The sequence below is a fragment of the Bubalus kerabau genome, chromosome 9, assembly GCF_029407905.1.
Source record: "Bubalus kerabau isolate K-KA32 ecotype Philippines breed swamp buffalo chromosome 9, PCC_UOA_SB_1v2, whole genome shotgun sequence".
Lineage (NCBI taxonomy): Eukaryota > Metazoa > Chordata > Mammalia > Artiodactyla > Bovidae > Bubalus > Bubalus kerabau.
The window spans coordinates 77322887-77339000 of NC_073632.1; the positions used below are offsets into that span (position 1 = coordinate 77322887).

A 16114-nucleotide genomic window follows, 5' to 3' on the forward strand; every position below is an offset into this window, starting at 1 on the left:
GATATTTACCTACTTAATGTTGAGAGAACTGTTGATTAAATGGAAAGCTATTGCAATGAAGAATGAAAACATCTTAAATTGAGTTATAAGTTTATAGTTTGTATTTGGGAAGAAATTTGGTGACTGGATATTTTATGTTTTATCTTTAGTTTATAGAAATAAATGGTTACATTGGTAAATTCAGGAGAACATGTTATTATTTGCTCCAAAGAGCAAAATATTAGGAAAACAGATGGGATTAGGAGTAGGATATAACTTGTTTACACTTGAGTAACCCTAGGCTGCACTGAGCCAAGAACACAGCTGTACTTTGATCAAGGGGAGTTGAGGTTCCAGCTGAGATTGGGCTGTCTAGGGAGCATTCCTAGATGCCTTAGTTATGGGTCTCTGCTTTATTGAAATTAAAAAGTTCAGTTCAGTCACTCTGTCATGTCTGACTCTTTGCAACCCCATGGACTGCAGCATGCCAGGCTTCCCTGTCCAACACCAGCTCCTGGAGCTTACTCAAACTCATGTCCATAGAGTCAGTGAAGCCATCCAACCATCTCATCCTCTGTCGTCCCTTCTCCTCCTGCTTTCAATCTTTCCCAGCATCAGGGTCTTTTCCAGTGAGTCAGTTCTTCCCATTAGGTAGCCAAAGTATTGGAATTTCAGCTTCAGCATCAGTCCTTCCAATGAATATTCAGGACTGATTTCCTTTAGGATGAACTGGTTGGATCTCCTTGCTGTCCAAGGGACTCTCAAGAGTCTTCTCCAACACCACAGTTCAAAAGCATCAATTCTTTGGCACTCAGCTTCCTTTATAGTCCAACTCTCACATACATACATGACTACTGGAAAAACCATAGCTTTGACTAGACGGACCTTTGTTGGCAAAGTAGTGTCTCTGCTTTTTAATATGCTATGTAGGCTGGTCATAGCTTTTCTTCCAAAGAGCAAGCATCTGTTAATTTCATGGCTGCAGTCACCATCTGCATTGATTTTGGAGCCACCCCAAAATAAAGTCTGTCACTGTTTTCATTGTTTCCCCATCTATTTGCCATGTAGTGATGGGGCCAGATGCCATGATATTAGGTTTCTGAATGTTGAGGTTTAAGCCAGCTTTTTCACTCTCTTCTTCCACTTTCATCAAGAAACTCTTCAGTTCTTCACTTTATGCCATAAGAATGGTATCATCTGTGTATCTGAGGTTATTGATGTTTGTTTCTCCTGGCAATCTTGACTCCAGCTTGTGCTTCATCCAGCCCAGCATGTCTCATGATGTACTCTGCATATAAGTTAAATAAGCAGGGTGACAATATACAGCCTTGACGTACTCCTTTCCCTATTTGGAACCAGTCTGTTGTACCATGTCCAGTTCTAACTGTTGCTTCTTGACCTGCATACAGATTTCTCAGGAGGCAGGTAAGGGGGTCTGGTATTCCTATCTGTTGAAGAATTTTCTGCAGTTTGTTGTGATCCACACAGTCAAAGACTTTGACGTAGTCAATAAAGCAGAAGTAAATGTTTTTCTGGAACGCTCGTGTGTTTTTGATGATCCAACGGATGTTGGCAATTTGATCTCTGGTTCCTCTGCCTTTTCTAAATCTAGCTTGAACATCTGGAAGTTCACAATTCATGTGATGTTGAAGCCTGGCTTGGAGAATTTTGAGCAGTACTTTGCTAGCGTGTGAGATGAGTGCAATTGTGTAGTAGTTTGAACATTCTTTGGCATTGGAATGAAAACTGACCTTTTCCAGTCCTGTGGCCACTGCTGAGTTTTCCATATGAGAAATGAGAAAAGCCATATGCAAATATCAGAAACAGTTATATGGCCAAACAGCATATGTTTTCTTATGCTGTACTTGAGAAATCTTGAGGAGGAATTGAGGTTTGCTAAGTAGACAAAAAATGAGCCTAGATGGGAGCAGTCTGTGTTGTAAATAAAGGTATTGTAATGTCCCTGTGCTTTTGCATTGAATCTGTGACTTTGAGAACTTCCCTGAGTGCCCTCAATATGTTCTTTTCCGGTTAACATGCCATTCATAGTCAGTATAAATGGGCTAACTGCAACCAAATTCGTGTTTCTGCCTCTGATCTTTTTGATTCCAGCAACTCATAAAAGCAATACCACGAAGCAATGCAGCGTATTCTCTTGGTGCTTTTTGTGAAGTGGCTTGTTTTACTGGGAGTTGTCTATCACCTCTTCTCTGACAGCTTTCCTTGCCACTTGATACCCCCAAGGATCATCCATCTCTTCTCAGTGTTAGGACAGCGAGAAGGAGATGTCAACAACAGATTCAAAACATAGCCCTAGTGGCTTTGTTTCTACGTTTTACTTGCTGAAAGGTGCAATATTGTAAATGTTAGATATAATGCTGGGGTAAAGAGTTTCTACTTTTTCTTTCTCTAAAGCCTCAAGATTAAACAAAGCAGTAGTGCTAAACGCAAGTATATAAATAGAGGGATTAAGGGGATGACCTCTCTGAAAAGCCTCATGGTGAGATGCATAGATGCTCCAGCATTAAGTAAGTTAAAAAGAAGAACTGAGAAATACTGGATGTTCAGATAAACAGCTGGTTTAAAAAATGCAGATAATCTCTGCCAGTGTTTTAGTTGATTATTTGCATGTTAGCAGTAGAGGAGTTCTTCTTACAGTCTGGATACTTTGGATAATTTTTACTGTGTGTAAGTAACATTACGAACTCTTTGCCATCTCCCTTTATAAAATTCATTTACTATGGATGTATAATTATCACTTTATTTATTAATACTAATGCAGCATATTAAATATAGGTGTTTTAGATGCTAGAAATTCTCATAGCAATTTTCACATTGGTTTTAGCAATGATAGTATATATGATTATATCTTAAGAATGATTAGTATTCTTAGAATTTTAATCTTTTAAATAGTGAAAGAGCTTGAATATTATCATTCTGTTCTTTTTCAATTTATTTGTGTTTTCCACTTACCCTGAATCTAAGTCCAAGCTCTCCCTCTTACTAGCTGTGTGTCCATCAGTAAGTGACCTGATTTCTCTGTGAATCAATTTCCTTATCGGGGGATAATAATGGTACTAGTCTCAGAGGGTTATTGCAGTTATTAACTAAGCTAATAAGTTCTTAGAGTAGTGCCTGTACATAGTAAATACTATAGAAGTATTTTCTAGTATTGTTAAACTGATGGTAGAAAGCATCATTTTTTTTTTTCAGATTGGTACAAAACAATGAGCAAAGTAGAACTGTTTTTTCTATTTCCCATCACTCGTTAACTTTTTCATCTCTGAAGTTACTGACAGGCCTGAGGCAGGGTGTTAGGGCCCCAGCCAGGGAAGAAATAGGCATTGCTAGACAGAGGGTCCAGGCACAGCCCAGGCTGACAGGCGGGCTGAGAGCAGCAGGAGGAGGAGATGGGAAAGCTGCAAGGCAGTTCTCAGCCAGGGATGCTAGGCACTGGATCTGAAACCACCATGCTATTCGAGAACACACTGGCTGTGCGGTGGAGACTCCTCGTGTCTTTCCGTCCCTGTCATGAACAGGCTTGGATGGACTGAGCCTGAATGGGAGGGGTCTCCATTTTCCCCAATGATAGGGGCTGAGGGAAAGACTATAGCTGACAAGGAGGTCATCAAGTGTCTGAATCCGGGGAAAGATGGAAGTAAAACAGTACAAATAAGTGAAAAATGTAGTTTTGCCAAGAGACAGAGTCATTAAGAATTGTAAAGTAAGATTTGCTTCAGGGAAGTCCCTTGTGGATAGAGAATCTTTTTATAACTTTGAATCACTAATATGTAACTTTTCACTAGGAATAGTGATCATTAAGAATAATTTTAGGGACTTTCCCTGATGGTCCAGTGGCTAAGACTCCATGTTTCCAATGCAGGGGGCACAGGTTCAGTTCCTGGCCAGGGAACTAGATCCTGCATGCTGCAACTAAAATTTGGCACAGCAAAATAAACAAACAGAGAAATGAATAAATATTAAGAAAAAATAAAATATGTGGGCTCTCTGGGAAACAGAAAGTCACTGAAAACCCACTTTAAAAAATAATAAGTTTAGTTTTCTAACTGGTATCATATCACTAAAGATATATAACTTTTTATCACTTATGAAAATGAACATAAAAGATTACCATTCTTTTATCAGCTGATGCCTAAAATTACAGGCCAGTTTGGATTGGGTCTTAATTTGCATCTTGAATTTTTATTTCATATCATTATCACAGAAAACATGCATTTCTTTCATAGCTGCTGGGTGACAGAAATAAACTATTGGAAAATAACAGAGCTCCAGGAATATCAAACTTAACCTCAAAAGGACACATTTTTTTTTTTTTTTTTTGGTCTGATATGCAGCCTATACATTTTTGCATCATGGAAGTTGTAATCATTATAATAAGATAACAAGTAACAGTATGAAATTATCTTTTATTACAAAAAAATTAACCTTCTTAACAAAACTGGCATCCCATTGTTTTTCTGATCACAATAACTTTGTTGTAGAAACTAAATTTGAATAATAAGTATTTTATCTTTCAGAACCTTAGCTGAATGATTTTCACATTGAGATTGTTAACTAATATGAATTTTCTTATTTTGTGGCTGTTTACTTCCTAAATTGAAAATAGAGATGGATGCATAGGTGTATAAGACTGAGCCCTCTTTGGTACATATTAAATTTTGCACATCATGATATGATGAATGCTTCCTGAGTAAATAATACCCATGAATTATCAGAAGCAACCATCAGACGATTGTAAAAATACTTACACTCTCAATGGCATTTTTCCTGTATTGGCTGTTTGGGTGCCAAGTAACAATCGAGAATGAAGTCCCTCTGGGTTTCATGGTCCACTGTATAAGAAATTATCATGTGGCTGTGAACAGCACTGATAATTCTCCCTAAACTGTACCCGAAACTAGGCCAAAGGGAAGTAAAACCCCAATCATTTCTGATGATTAATTAAGATAGTCTTGAACAAGTTTTGTTTGATGTTTCTTGCCACTAATTTTATTGTTTTGAAGTGTGACATTCTGTCTTTAAATTCCTATTTTCTCCTTCAGTGTTATGATGTATAATTGATAAGTCAGTTATATTGGTTACAGTTATCAATACAAAGCCTTAAAAATACACCCTGTTCCTTATTATGCAAAAATAATTTTCAAGCATAGTACTAGACAGTCACCAGGCATATTCAGCATTCCAGGATGCAGCACCCTTAGCATGGTTTTGTTGAAGATACCCTATATGTTGTTTGAAAGAATCCCAACTCTCTCAGCCTTTACAGGTCAAATTTTCCTGCCTCTACCCATTTTTGAGGCTTTTCTTTGGGCTTTACTAATATGTTATGGGCTTCCCTGGTGGCTCAGATGGTAAAGAATCTGCATGTAATGCAGGAGACCTGGGTTTGATCCCTGGATGGGGCAGATCTCCTGAAGAAGGAAATGGCAACCCACTCCAGTATTCTTGCCTGGGAAGTCCCACGGACAGAGGAGCTTGGTGGGCTACAGTCCATGGGGTCACAAAGAGTCTAACATGACTTAAAGACTCAACAACAACAACATGTTAAACTTCCATCTTTTCTTTAAATGATGAGGTACCTTGGAAAGGGTCTGCGCTATGAAGAAGGGAAGCAAAGACTAATTTGTGGTCCAAAACCTGAAAACCATCCTTTTTAGCTTTAAAATATACCTTTGTAGTCTGATGTCTCTGGTACTAGTTTGAGAACCCTCTGGATCCATTTGGAAAATTAGAGGCTGCTTAGTCTTACTCTATAGATACCCAATTTTGATGTACTTGTTTATTTTTTTGAATGAAAGTCCTTTCCTTATTATGAAGGAGAAATACCACCTGCTGCTGCTGGATAGTGAGACTAATTCACATAGATTTTACTAGAAAAGAAATATATTTCCAAGGGACAAAAAAGCCTTAAAAAAGTCCTGCAAAATACATTGTCAAACAAAAAATTCCCTGGAGAACAAGGACCATGCTAATATTATATAACACACAAAGCTGTTCTGGATACTTGTATTATTGAAGATATTTTCTGATCAGAGCATATAACTTTTAGTGCCTCCTAAGGTCTCCTGCCTCTTTGAACCACAGCTCTCTCTGTAAGTTATGGGTTAAAGAACTAAGTTCATTTCATTTTCCAGTAAAAAATAGCTTCTTAAGATTCATGTTGGAAGTCATCTGTGGAGAATTCTTGCAAAACAGTTGGTACTTACTTTTTGCTAAAATTAAATTAATTAGCCTAACAGATTAGAGTAGCTTTTATGTTTCCTTTATTCCTTATTTTTTTAAAAAAAAATAGTGACATCTTACAAAACTGAAATGGAGATTATAGTGGCCATACAGTGCTGGCAATGGTATCTTGAAAACTGAAGGTCTTTATTTTTCTGCTAAGTTATCACTAATCTTTTGTCTGTTCAAAGGGAATGAATGATACCCTTTCCCCATCCCATCCCCACACAACAAACACACACAAATGAAAAAGCATTTGAAAAAGAAATAAGATGGTCAGTTTCCATTTACTCAGAACTTTTCCCCCCTGAGATCTTACCTATGATTTTCAGTAGTCTTTCCTAATAATAATTATCTACAATATATTATAGCATTTACCATATTTCACTGTTTTAAGCACTTTTATAAATTGACTCATTTAGTGCATATAGCACTTAGAGGTGGGTATGATTGTTAGCCTCATTTTAAGGATAAGGAAACTGAAATGAAGCCACATGGCTGAGAAGTGGCCAAGCAGGGACTTGCCCTCATGCACTAACTGACCCTCAGCATTAGGCTCTGCTGTCCCTCATGGACTTCTGCTCACCAAATCAAAAGAAATCCATTCATTTTCTTTCTTGCTAAACTCTGAATGAACAGCATTTGATGTTGTCAACTATTCTCTTCTTGAAACTTTATCCTCCTTTGCACTTGTGACAGTTATTTATCGAGCCCTGCTTCATGTCAAGCACTGTTCTAGGGACTGAGGATGGTGGTGGTGGTTTAGTTGCTAAGTCATGTCTGACTCTTGTGACCCCATGGACTGTGTAGCCTGCCAGGCTCCTCTATCCATGGGATTCTCCAGGCAAGTATACTGGAGTGGGTTACTATTTCCTTCTCCAGGTGATCTTCCCAAGCCAGGAATTGAACCCGGGTCTCCTGCATTGCAGGCAGATTCTTTACTGACTAAGCTATAAGGGAAGCCCATAAGCTATAAGGGACTGAGGATATATATTTCAGAGAATAAAAATCAGACAAAAATCCTTGTGTGGCACTCCTGTTCTAATGGAGAGAGACAGCTAGACAGACAGTGACATAAACATGAACTACATAATATGTTAGAAGATGGTAAGTGCTATGGAGAAACATAAGTATGTATAGGGGGAGAAAGAGAGGATTTGGGAGGGCTGCTTGGGGACGAGGGATGGCGTGGTTAAGTGAAGCCCTATTGTTCAGTTGCTAAGTTGTATCTGACTCTTTACAATCCTATGGACTGCACCCCACCAGGCCTCCCTGTCCCTCCTTATCTCCTGGAGTTTGCCCAAGTTCACGTCCATTGAATCGGTGATACTATCCAGCCATCTCATCCTCTGCTGCCCTCTTCTCCTTTTACCTTCAATCCTTCCCAGCATCAGGGTCTTTTCCAATGGGTCATCTGTTTGTGAACTTCAGCTTCAGCATTAGTCTTTCCATTGAGCATTCAGGGTTGATTTCTCTTAGGATTGACTGGTTTGATCTCCTTGCTGTCCAAGGGGCTCTCAAGAATCTTCTCTCGCACCACAATTCAAAAGCATCAATTCTTAGGCATCTTTTTATATAAAAAGGTAATAAATGAAGCCCTATTAAGAAAGTAATATTTGAGCAGAGAATTAAAGGAGATGAGGATGGACGATGAAGACACCTGGGGGAGGAGCATTTCAGGAGCGGGGACAGGCAGCACAGGGCCTGTGAGGTCGGCTCTGCCTGGCTTGTTCACAGAAGAGCAAGGAGGTTGGGGAGGCTGCTGAGGGATGAAGGCTAGAGTGGTGGACACGAGGCCCATGAGGTCCAGGGAGAGCAGATCAGGACCCTGCAGGTGGGTTGGGGCAGTTTGGCTCCTCTGAGAAAAATGGAGACCCTTTGGAGAATTTTGAGCAGAGGATGACATGATCTGGGTGTATGTTTTCATAGGATCAGTTTGACTTCCAAAGAGAAAACAGTCAGGAAGCTCTTGGGATAATCCAGGTGAAAGAAACAGAAGTGCTTGGACAGAGGTGGCAGGGGAGTGGTGAGAACTGCGTGTGTTTTGAAGGTAGAACCAACATGATATGATTGGAAGTAGGGCTAAGGGAAAGAGGAGAATCAAGGATGAGCCCAAGCTTTTCAGCCTGATCAAGTCAAACATGGTTGCTGTTAACTGAGGTGGGGAAGTCTGAGTGAAGTGGTTAGGAAAGATCAGGAGCTCAGTTGAAACACATAGCTCAACAAAAACATGTTTTTTATATATATATATTTTTTTTTTCTTTTTTTTGGCTGAGGCATGTAGGATCTTAACTCCCCGACATGTTCAACAATAAAGAATTGAGTGAATAAATTATATCTCCATATAATGGAATACTATGAAAATATAAAAATATTTTTCACATTTATTTATTACTTATCAATATGACATATTAACTGAAAAAAGCTGATTATCAAATAGTACTCATGGTACAACTCATGCATAGGAAAAATAAAATATATAAAATTTTAGTAGTAGTTTGGTGTGATTTTAATTTTTTTCTATCTGCATTTAAAATTTTTTTGTGATTTTTGTGAATAAAAAGGGAAAGTACATATTCTAATTATACTTTAGTAAGATTTATGTAAGTATATATAAAGGAAGAAGGAAATGGCAACCTACTCCAGTACTCTTGCCTGGGAAATCCCATGGACAGAGGAGCCTGGTAGGCTACAGTCCATGGGGTTGCAAAGAGTCGGACATGACTGAGCTACTTTACTTTACTTTATATAAGTATAATTTGAAAATAACATACATGCATAGAGAAAGACTTGAAGAATATATATATCACAGGGTTAATGTATTTTATTAATATATAAATAACAGGGTCATAAATGATTTTTCATTTCCTTTTTTTTTCTATATTCTTTATATTTTCTGAGTTTTAGAAATGACAGATATTTCCAGGGCAATGTAAATATATATATATATATATATATATACACATTTAAAGGAAAAGTTTGCACATGGCCAGCTAGTAAACTTGCCCTGTAAAGTACTATATGTTCATCTCAACGAATGTGTTTTGGGACTATGAGGCAGGTATAGGACCATGTATAGTAAGGGGAGAGGGAGACATTCTTTCCCATGTTTGGGGTAACTACCAAGTTACTCATTTGTCAACAACAAGCCCTATTTCTGCTATTAAAGCACACATAATCAGGAGGGGCAGGTAGAGAAAAACTTGAAAGACCTATTGACTCCTATTGGAATAGCCTTTAATTGTCTTTCAATGATTCTTACATAAGGAGTTTAAAAATTGCATCCATTTATTAAAATGGATGCAAATGTTACGTTCTACACACTATAAAATGTTACATTCCATGTCATTGAAAATTTCTCCCATTTCTCCATTGTCTTTGGAGATGATTACTCTTTTCTTGATATCTCAAATTTCAACTTGATATACCTTATTAATTTTGCTCAACATTCTTCAATTTAAAAAAAAAAAATACAACTCATTCCAGGCAGAGAGACTTTAAAAACAACTTTACAGCAATTTTGTGGTATCCATTTTCAGATGCCAGCAGGCAAGACTATATATCAAAATGTACTATCAGGTTCTAAGAAAGTGATAAAGATATGAATTGGTTGCCTAAATGAAATGATTGATTGATGTGATTTTGTCTTGTCATTTCAAGGGAGTGAAAAAAATAGACCCCAAATTATATGAAAAATTTATCGGCCATAGATTTGGAGAAGAAGTGGTACACTGTATAGATCTTTGCTCCATGCTGAAGAAAAAGCAAAGTAATGGCTATTATCACTGTGAGTCTTCAATTGTGATTGGTGAGTGGCATTTAAAAATTATTATCTTTGGTTTTGATTTCTTCAGCGTCATTTTGTTTTGGCAAATGTTTATGTTGTATGTTTTTCTCAGTGACATATTTTCCTAAACATTATGTTTTGACAATAATACATTAAAAATTTTGTGGAACATATTTAGTATTTATATTTATCAGTCAAGATTTCAGTACCTATAGTTTTTATGCTTCTGTACTTTAAAATATAATCATCGTGAAGTCTTGAAATGTTGATTCAAAATTCATTTCAGTGTAATTTTATTTTGTGAATATGAAGAAAGTGTTTTCATCAGTGAAGGCCTATATGATCACAGCCTTCTATGCCAGCTATTTTCATCTTTGCTGCTTTTAATTAGGAATAGACTATGCCAGGCCAGAACGTTTCACTCTGAGAAGAAAAAGCATGGGTGGCCTGCAGAGATCGAAAACTTGTCTTTCAATTTCTTCCTTAAGAAAAATATGTTTTGAGGGGAGACCAAGATTCATTCATAAATGCTCTATCATCTTATGAGGGAGATGGCTTGTGATGAGACAGATTCATGCACAGTTATGTTTCTAAGTACAGAGCATGTACACCAAAAGAAGAATGTGAAAAACTAGAACAGGGGTATTTCTCGTTTGCAATGTGGCTGTCTTTCAAAGGAACCTGATCTGTTGTGATTGAAATTTACTGTTTTAAGCTGGGAAATCTTATAAAATTGTGAACTTCAAGAACTTCATTTGTATACTTTTTAAGTGACGTGAAAATAGAGAAGATAAAAACATGTATCTAAATATCTCAAGGGTCTTCAACCAAGGTACTTTCTTGCCACCATCAAGGTCAGCTTGAAGAAAACCTATGGAAATATACATCCTGAAAGAATCTTTATACAGAAAGTATTTTTAAAATGTTCAAGAAGACAATTTTATTTCTAAATTCTCATCAGAGAAGCCATTTTACCTTCCAAAGATCTTAGCCCTCTTAAACAGAAGGTATTCAGTATGTCATTTGAATTCTGTGTTCTGAAACATGTCAAGTGTGTTTTAAGGAAGACTTTTTTAAAAGTTTTCAGAACCTCTGTAAGAGAGCTGGCTTCCATCAAAGTTTTGATGCGGACCAAACATTTCTCTTTAGGTTCACTGTAAAAAGCAAATTTAAATCCTTCTTGCATAATACAGATTTTGGCTAGCTTTCCATATCTTGTCTGTAATTACTTTAGACCAACCTTGAAGGAGAACTCAGTGCTTCATTGCCTCTCCCACTCCTATTTTTTTGAAAAAAGAGCAACATGTAGATTTTACTGAAGGTATTGTGGGCTTGCATTATGCAGCTCACAGCATGGATCGCCAATATTGCCATTACACAGTTCTTTTCAGCTCACCCCAAATTACTGTGCTCCACTCACTGAATTTTCTTTTACTGCTCCTTTCCAGCTTGGTTTCTAAAACTCCCCTTATCCCAGGCAATTTCTCTCGACTTTTTCTCTCAGGCTCTTTATCTCTCATCCTTTTCTAACTCAGAGCAATTTAGCTTCTTTCAAATTTCACCCATATGGATCATTAAGATTATTTAAAAAATGGTTTTTGCCTGTTACACATAATCTATATTCTCCTACCATTCTGAACATTACTGTCGACATTGAAAATGATAATTATTTTATAATCATTAACCAATTTTAATACACACTAGAGTCTTATATTTGCTGTGGATAATTACTGATTTTCTTGATCTTACCCGAGTTTTATAGCAGCAAATATTGGGCAGGATTCAGGACTCTTTCTTTGTGAGTTTCATTTCTTGTTCAGATTTTTTTTTTGTATTTGTAAAAAAGTTTTTTTATTGGAGCATAGTTGATTTACGATGTTGTGTTAGTTTCAGGTGTACAGTGAAGTGAATCAGTTATGCATATATATATATATATTTCCACTCTTTCAGATGCTTTTCCCATTTAAGCCATTGCAAAGTATTGAGTAGAGTTCCCTGTGCTATACAATGGCTCCTTACTAGTTACATATTTTATATATAGTAGTGTGTATATGCGGAGAAGGCAATGGCACCCAACTCAGTACTCTTGCCTGGCAAATCCCATGGATGGAGGAGCTTGGTGCGCTGCAGTCCATGGGGTCACTAAGAGTCGGACACGACTGAGCGACTTCACTTTCACTTTTCACTTTCATGCATTGGAGAAGGAAATGGCAACCCACTCCAGTGTTCTTGCCTGGAGAATCCCAGGGACGGGGGAGCCTGGTGGGCTGCCGTCTATGGGGTCGCACAGAGTCGGACACGACTGAAGCGACTTAGCAGCAGCAGCAGCAGCAGTGTGTATATGTCAATCCCAATCTCCCAATTTATCCCTCGCCCTCCTTTACCCTCTGGTAACCATAAGTTTGTTTTCTACATTTGTAACTCTATTTCTGTTTTGTACATAAGTTCATTTGTACAATTGTACCCTTTTTTTTAGATTCCACATATAAATGATATCTGTCATATGATACTTGTCTTTCTCTGTCTGATTTGCTTCACTCAGTTTGACAATTTCTGGGTCCATCCATGTTCCTGCAAGTGGCATTGTTTCCTTCTCTTTTTTGTGGCTTAGTGATAATCCGCTGTGTCTATGTTCCACATCTTCTTTATCTATTATTCCTCTGTTGATGGACATTTGGGTTGCTTCCGTGTCCTGGCTGTTGTAAATAATGCTGTTGTGAACACTGGAGAGCATGTATCTTTTTGAATTATGGTTTTCTCCTGATATATGTCCAGGAATGGGATTGCAGGATCTTATGGTAGCTCTATTTTCAGTTTTTTAACGAGTCTCCATACTGTTCTTCATAGTGGGTGTACCAGTTTACATTCCCACCATCAGTGTAGGAGGGTTCTCTTTTTATCACAACCTCTCCAGCATTTATTGTTTGTATAATAGATTTTTGATGATGACCATTCTTATCAGTGTGAAAGTGAAAGTCTTTCAGTCTTTTCTGACTCTTTGCAACCCCATGGACTGTAACCCACCAGACTCCTCTGTCCATGGAATTCTTCAGGCAAGACTACTGGAGTGAGTTGCCATGCCCTCCTCCAGGGGATCTTCCGAACCCAGGAATCAAACCCAGGTCTCCCTTATCGCAGGTGGATTCTTTACCGTCTGAGCCACCAGGGAAGCCCTCCTGATCAGTGTAAGGTGATATGTTATTTGTAGTTTTGGTCAAATAATTAGTGATATTGAGTATCTTTTCATGTGCTTTTTAGCCATATGGGTGATTTCTTTGGAGAAAGGTGTTTTTTAGATCTTCCACCCTTTTGTTCAGATTTATTTGGCTTACATTTGGTATGGTTGCTCTTTAATTTGATCCTAATTCAAATATAATGTCTGTTTCCTGAACCTTAAAACCAGTATTGTGTTGTATACAGAGAATGGGACAGATTTCAGATGATCATAAGATATTTTGTGTTCAGAATTCTAGAGTAGAATTTGGGCTTCAGGAACTCTGGGAACCTCCTGAAATTATTCATAAAAGTGTATATATGGATACATACGTGAATTTTTTGGGGGAGAGAATTTTTAGATTTGCATATTTCCCATCTTAATTTGTTAATGGTGCATTCTTGGATAATACTGGATTTCAAATCACTGATCTTCTTTTCAGCTGTCTCAGTTATATTGTTTAGGACATTTTAAAAATACCAATGACTATATGCTTCATTCCCAAGATTTGCAGTTGATTTTTATCATATTTTCCTGCTCGGCTCTTTGCTTATGGATGTATTCCTTCATTTATCTCTTTGATGATTTCAATATAATTAATTTTGAAAATTCTTATCATATTTGAAGATCCAGTTCCTATGAATTCTTCTATTTGTTGGGTCTCTTGTGGCACTTGATTTCCTCTGGTGCTTTTAAAGTTTTTCTGAGAACTCATTTAACTATGTATGTTTCCCACTCATAACCCCATGTGTGGTTTTTCAGATGTCTCAGCCCTGGTCCCACAGGGTAATTGCTTTGTATTAGGAACTGGCAGCAGCAAGCTATTTTTGTCCATCAGGAGTTGGATTTCATTCTTCTTGTGTCTCTTAATAGTTTGTGAGGATTTTTTTTTTAAAGAGTAAAGATGATTAGCCTTTTGCTATATTGGCTTCAGATATTTTCCAGGTTTTATTTTGCATTCAGTTTTGGTCACAAGAAATTTTTCATATTAGATGTTTTTTAGTTTTGTAAAATTATAGATACAAAAATTCTGTGATTTCTTTAATTATTGTGACTAGAGTCATCTCCAAACTAAAAATTTGATACATTTTCATTTATATTTTCCTCTGCTTTTTTGGTTATTTTTACATTTGAGCTTTTCATCTATCTGGTGTGATCATTAATTAAATACTCAGACACTCAGATTAAGAAAGAAATTCAGTTACTAAAAGTGGGTGTGAAATAGAGCTTTAGTTTTAGAAAGTTTTTTTTAGAATTTTTTTTGCACCCCACCAACCTTACTGTGTGTTCCAAAGATCACTACTTAGCAACCCTTCATGTTGTCTTGGGCTTCCCTGGTGGCTCAGTTGTAAAGAATCTGCCTGCTGATGCAGGAGATGCAGGTTTGATCTCTGGGTGGGGAAGATCCCCTGGAGAAGGAAATGGCATCCCACTCCAGTATTCTTGCCTGGGAAATCTCACGGGCAGAGGAGCCTGGCAGGCTACAGTCCATGGGGTTGCAAAAGAGTTGGACACGACTTAGTGACTAAACAACTACAACATGTTGTATTAATACTGGACTAACACAGGGTTTTTGTTTGTTTGTTTTTATAATTGTTGCCAGTTTAGGGGTAATTTTACTTAAAAAAAAATCTGGGTTTCTGGTGCCTTTTAACAGTCAAAAAATATGGCCACACCTGTTTTATGATCTTGAATGCAGTGATTTCCTGAGTGGGTACACCTTGAAAGCAGCTACCTTTTGTCATCCCCTCACTCTTGTTCTTCTTTTACAATTTGCTTAACTCAGTCACACTACCTCCGTGGTTCCTGACAGCATCTGAGTTTGGATCTCCTGGCAGCTGTTGCTGTTCCCTGGGCCTGCTTTAGGTTTCCATGCTGAGCATTTTCCTCTCCAACTTCTGTCATTGTGCATCTTTATCTGGAGCGTTAGGGGGAGGTTTGGTAGGTTATGGAGCCAATAGTCATACATTCAGATGCAAGAAAAAAGTACTACTTTTTAATTCTCATCAAAAATTTGGTTGATAATATGCTTACTTAATATTGGGCTGTAACTTCTTGCAAACCTAACTGCATTCATTAATCATTTAAAATACAATTTTTTTTTTTAAAGTGTAAAACCAGTCCTTCCTGGTGAATCCAGGAATGAAATATAGTTCAGATGTCCTAGGGTGGTGAAAGCTCTTCTCTGTGAGCTACTTACTGGAGTTGAGTGTATTAATTTTTCCCTGGCAGCTCTGTTCCATTATATTTCCTTTGGGAAAGTAACTGACTAAATGACACCCTTTGGAAGATTGATGAGCAATTTAGTGCTTACAAAGACTAGTTTACTTTCAGCTGTCAGATATTTCTCATAGGAGGCAGTGGAGAATTTGGAAAGGTCTAGAAGGTTTTTTTTTTTTTTCCCCCAGGCCCATGTACTTCTTTATAACTTCCGCAAGCAGAGGTATAAATGTGATTTTCTGGGAACCCTAGCTGTTTAATAATAATTACTCATCATTAATTTAATAAATGTTATTGAGTATGTATGATGTGTATACTCCTCTTAGGTATCACGAGATACAGAGAAGTGTAAGACATAGTCCTTAAGAGTATACAGTGTCACTGGGGAGCTAAGACTACATCTGAAAAATGGAGAGGGAGGAGGAGTAGATAAATAGAGCTTCATCCATAACAATGATGGGTTTTGATAGGACACAGTGGAAGAAGCATATAACTTTAGCTTATAGGAGAGCTGGGGATGGGGAGTTTCAGGGCTTGGATAAATAGGATGAGATGGATAGTAGAGAAAGGACACTGTCGAGGAACAATAGGTACAGTTTACAGGGGAGAGAAGCAGTACATTAGGAGGCAGGACAGAGCAGAGGTGATATTAGTGATGATATTAAAGTAGC

The 16114-nt window shown here is 37.5% G+C and overlaps 1 protein-coding gene across 6 annotated transcripts in view; it reads left to right on the forward strand.

Annotated features, from left to right (window-relative positions):
- AKAP7 (A-kinase anchoring protein 7) overlaps nt 1-16114 on the forward strand; it is a 125474-nt gene that overhangs the window by 58042 nt on the left and 51318 nt on the right. For all 6 annotated transcript variants that reach the window (XM_055535640.1, XM_055535639.1, XM_055535635.1 and 3 more), the window contains exon 7: nt 9883-10030. In XM_055535640.1, the coding sequence (XP_055391615.1) occupies nt 9883-10030 (148 nt within the window). The remainder of the gene's footprint in view (nt 1-9882; nt 10031-16114) is intronic.